The 3,260-nt window shown below is 54.8% G+C and overlaps 1 protein-coding gene across 1 annotated transcript; it reads left to right on the top strand.

The window, feature by feature from the left end:
* The first annotated feature begins 544 nt into the window (after positions 1 to 544).
* Positions 545 to 2,953, top strand: LOC105060685 (protein SHORT-ROOT 1). Its single transcript, XM_010944485.4, has one exon. It carries the CDS (start codon positions 941 to 943, stop codon positions 2,558 to 2,560), a length of 1,620 nt encoding a protein of 539 aa, XP_010942787.1. The 5' UTR covers positions 545 to 940; the 3' UTR covers positions 2,561 to 2,953.
* Positions 2,954 to 3,260: the final 307 nt, after the last annotated feature.

Genomic DNA, 3,260 nt, shown 5'->3' with positions numbered 1-3,260 from the left:
GGCTAAAAGACAGGAGTTCTGACGCCAGGTGAAGCTCCTTTGGAATTGGAGGACAAATTAGAGACGCACCACAAAATGGCACGGTAGTCAAGATGGTCATTGGGCGGCCTTCCATGTTTAAACTACAAACCCATCATTCTTCTCTGCAATATTATTCAAACGGTCAATAAAATATCCGGTCACGTACTGGTTATTCCGCATGTTATATCACAGAAAACATAAACTAAACCTGGCATGGGAAAAGGAGCAAAAGAAACCCGGAGCATGGGCAGGATTTATGAGGGCCAGGAAGGGAATTAGGGGGGGCGAAAGAATGTTTTGGGAGGTGCCCGGTGGGTTTGATGATGGTACCCATGCACGCCCCTCCTGCTTTTCTGAAAACACACCCCCACCCCGCCCTCCCCTCGGCGCACGCCTTCCTCTGTGTCTCTGAAGCCAAAGGCACACCTAACTTCTTCTCTCATTAGCCCCCCTGGCCGTCTGCCAACCCTCCAAGGTTGTTCTTTTTTATTATATATTTGTATGTAACGGAGGGAAGGCCCACATGAGTCACTCCATGGGCAAACAAGCATAAAAGAGAGGCAAAGCTAGCAAAGCAAAGCACGGAAAAAGGGAGCCCCACTCCCCCACTCATATCGCTCATCGATCGCACCAAAAGCTTCTGCCTCCACAAAATAAAGGTACCCATCCCACCATTAAAATGAATGCAGTCACCACCCACCGTAGATTCCACTTCCACCCTCCCATCCCTCCTCTCTGAGTTAAACTCTCCCTCAGCTAAATTCCAACCCCAAGATCCTCTCTCCCTTCTCCCTTCTCCTTTTAAACTCCTCCTCTCCCACCTTCTTTTCTCCCTTTCCTCCAACTTCTGACTACCATACTGCTTAATTTGTTTCTTTATATCTCTCTCTTATCGATCTCTATGTGCACTCCTGGTTAGATGGATACGTTGTTTAGATTGGTTAGCCTACAGTCGTCCGACCAGCAGTCGTCTTTCAAATCCAGTCGTACGTCGAGCAGCTCGAGATCCTCGAAAGCCAACCACCATTTGTTCCACCAACCCTTTCAAAACCGGGAAGAGGAGAAGTACAGGGAAGAATGTGGAAACAATTACCACGTTTGTGTGGATGAAGACTTCTCGTCCTCCTCTTCTTCCAAGCACCTCCAGCCTCACCCTTCCACCGCCGCGACCCCAACCCCCTCCACCGCTGCCACCACCACCACCGCTTCCACCGCCCACGTACTCTTCGAGCTGGCCGACTTTTCCTTCCCCCCGGACCTTAATATCGATTTCGCTTCGTCATCGTCGGCGGCCGCAGGCGGGGGCGGAGGTGGGTGGGCGGCGCAGCTGCTGCTGGAGTGCGCCCGGGCGGTCGCCGCCCGCGACTCGCAGCGCGTGCAGCAGCTGATGTGGATGCTGAACGAGCTTGCGTCGCCGTACGGCGACACCGAGCAGAAGGTAGCGTCGTACTTTCTCCAGGCGCTCTTCGCCCGGCTGACCTCTGCGGGGCCCCGCACGCTCCTCACCCTCGCCGCGGCCTCCGACCGCACGTGCTCCTTCGACTCCACCCGCCGCACCGCCTTGAGATTCCAGGAGCTCAGCCCCTGGTCCTCCTTCGGACACGTCGCCGCCAACGGCGCCATCCTCGAGTCCTTTCTCGATGCCGCCGGTGGCGGTGGGTCCCCCCAGCCGCAGCGGCTCCACATTCTGGACCTCAGCAACACCTTCTGCACCCAGTGGCCCACTCTCTTGGAGGCCCTCGCCACCCGGTCATCGGACGACACCCCGCACCTCTCTATCACCACCGTCGTCTCCTCGGCCTCGCCGTCGGCCGCCGTCCAGAGGGTGATGAAGGAGATCGGACAAAGAATGGAGAAGTTCGCTCGGCTCATGGGCGTGCCGTTCAAGTTCAACGTCATCCACCACGCCGGCGATCTATCAGAGCTCGACCTCGACCGCCTCGATCTTCGGGAAGGTGGCGGCGCCTTGCTGGCAGTCAACTGCGTCAACGCGCTCCACAGCGTGTCCCCTGCCGGCAGCCGGCGGGACTTGTTTATAAACGCCCTCCGCCGGCTGCAGCCGCTGATCGTGACGGTGGTGGAGGAGGAGTCGGACCTCCAGGCGGCCAGCGGCGGCGATGGTGGAGGGGAGGAGGGGGAAGAGGGGTTCTTGAAGGTGTTCAGGGAAAGTTTGAGGTTCTTCTCGGCTTACTTCGACTCGCTGGAGGAGAGCTTTCCGAGGACAAGCAACGAGAGGCTGGCGCTGGAGCGGGCGGCAGGGCGGGCGGTGGTGGACCTGGTCGCGTGCCCGGCGGCGGAGTCGGCGGAGCGGAGGGAGACGGCGGCGGGGTGGTCGCTGCGGATGCGGGCGGCGGGGTTCGCGCCGGCGGCGTTCAGCGAGGACGTAGCGGACGACGTGAGGGCGCTGCTGAGGAGGTATAGGGAGGGGTGGTCGATGCGGTCGGCGGGGGAGGCGGATGATCCCGGAGGCGCCGCCCCCGGAATCTTCCTCGCGTGGAAGGACCAGCCCGTGGTGTGGGCGAGCGCGTGGAAGCCATGAAACGGAAGATGGCGGGAGAGGAGAGAGGGAAGTAAGGCCAGCCATTGGCACGTGTGGTGGAGCGGGAGGTGTCGTGTTTTAAAATGTCTCGCACGTGGGAAACGGAAACAAGACGAAGGAAGGGGAGGGGAGGGGAGGGGAGGGGTGGAATGGAATGGAAATACGCGAGAGAGAAAGGAGGAGAGAGAGAGAGAATATTTTAATTTTTATTACAATATATTGTCATGATGACGGCAACTATTCTCTCCCTTCTTTTTATTTCTTCTTTCTTTTCATTTGTTTTCCTTTCTTGTGCTTTGTGTGTGAGTCTTATATGTGATTTTACGTGTTTGCGTAAGGCTCACGGACATGTTTGGAGAGTTCAGATTAACCAAAAATGATTTCTTTAAATAACCCTCTAACAAATTATGGATTTATATAGATTAATCATATTTACATTCATAAAACCAATTGCTTATATAGAATGTTAGACGGCCGCTGGCTTTCTGTTAGTTTAATCTGAGGTGATTTGTTGATGTATTTTAAATTGTGGCATGGGCGCATGAGTTAAAAAAATATGAAGAGAGAAGAAAAGGTCTATTGGAGTTTGTAAGTTAGTGAGGACAGATAATTAATGGAGAATTTGTATATTAATTAAAAGTGGTTAGTGGGTTACGATAAGAAAGTTAGAGAGTTAGTGAGATGAAAGTGTCGAGAGGGT

This window comes from Elaeis guineensis, chromosome 13, assembly GCF_000442705.2.
Source record: "Elaeis guineensis isolate ETL-2024a chromosome 13, EG11, whole genome shotgun sequence".
NCBI classification, from domain to species: Eukaryota; Viridiplantae; Streptophyta; class Magnoliopsida; order Arecales; family Arecaceae; genus Elaeis; species Elaeis guineensis.
The sequence above is the reverse complement of the archived record's forward strand: the minus strand, read 5'-3'. Positions and strand labels throughout refer to the sequence as shown.

Bases quoted from the DNA above. Each gene is read 5' to 3' on its own strand.
- LOC105060685 (XM_010944485.4), top strand. From the start codon at position 941: ATGGATACGTTGTTTAGATTGGTTAGCCTACAGTCGTCCGACCAGCAG.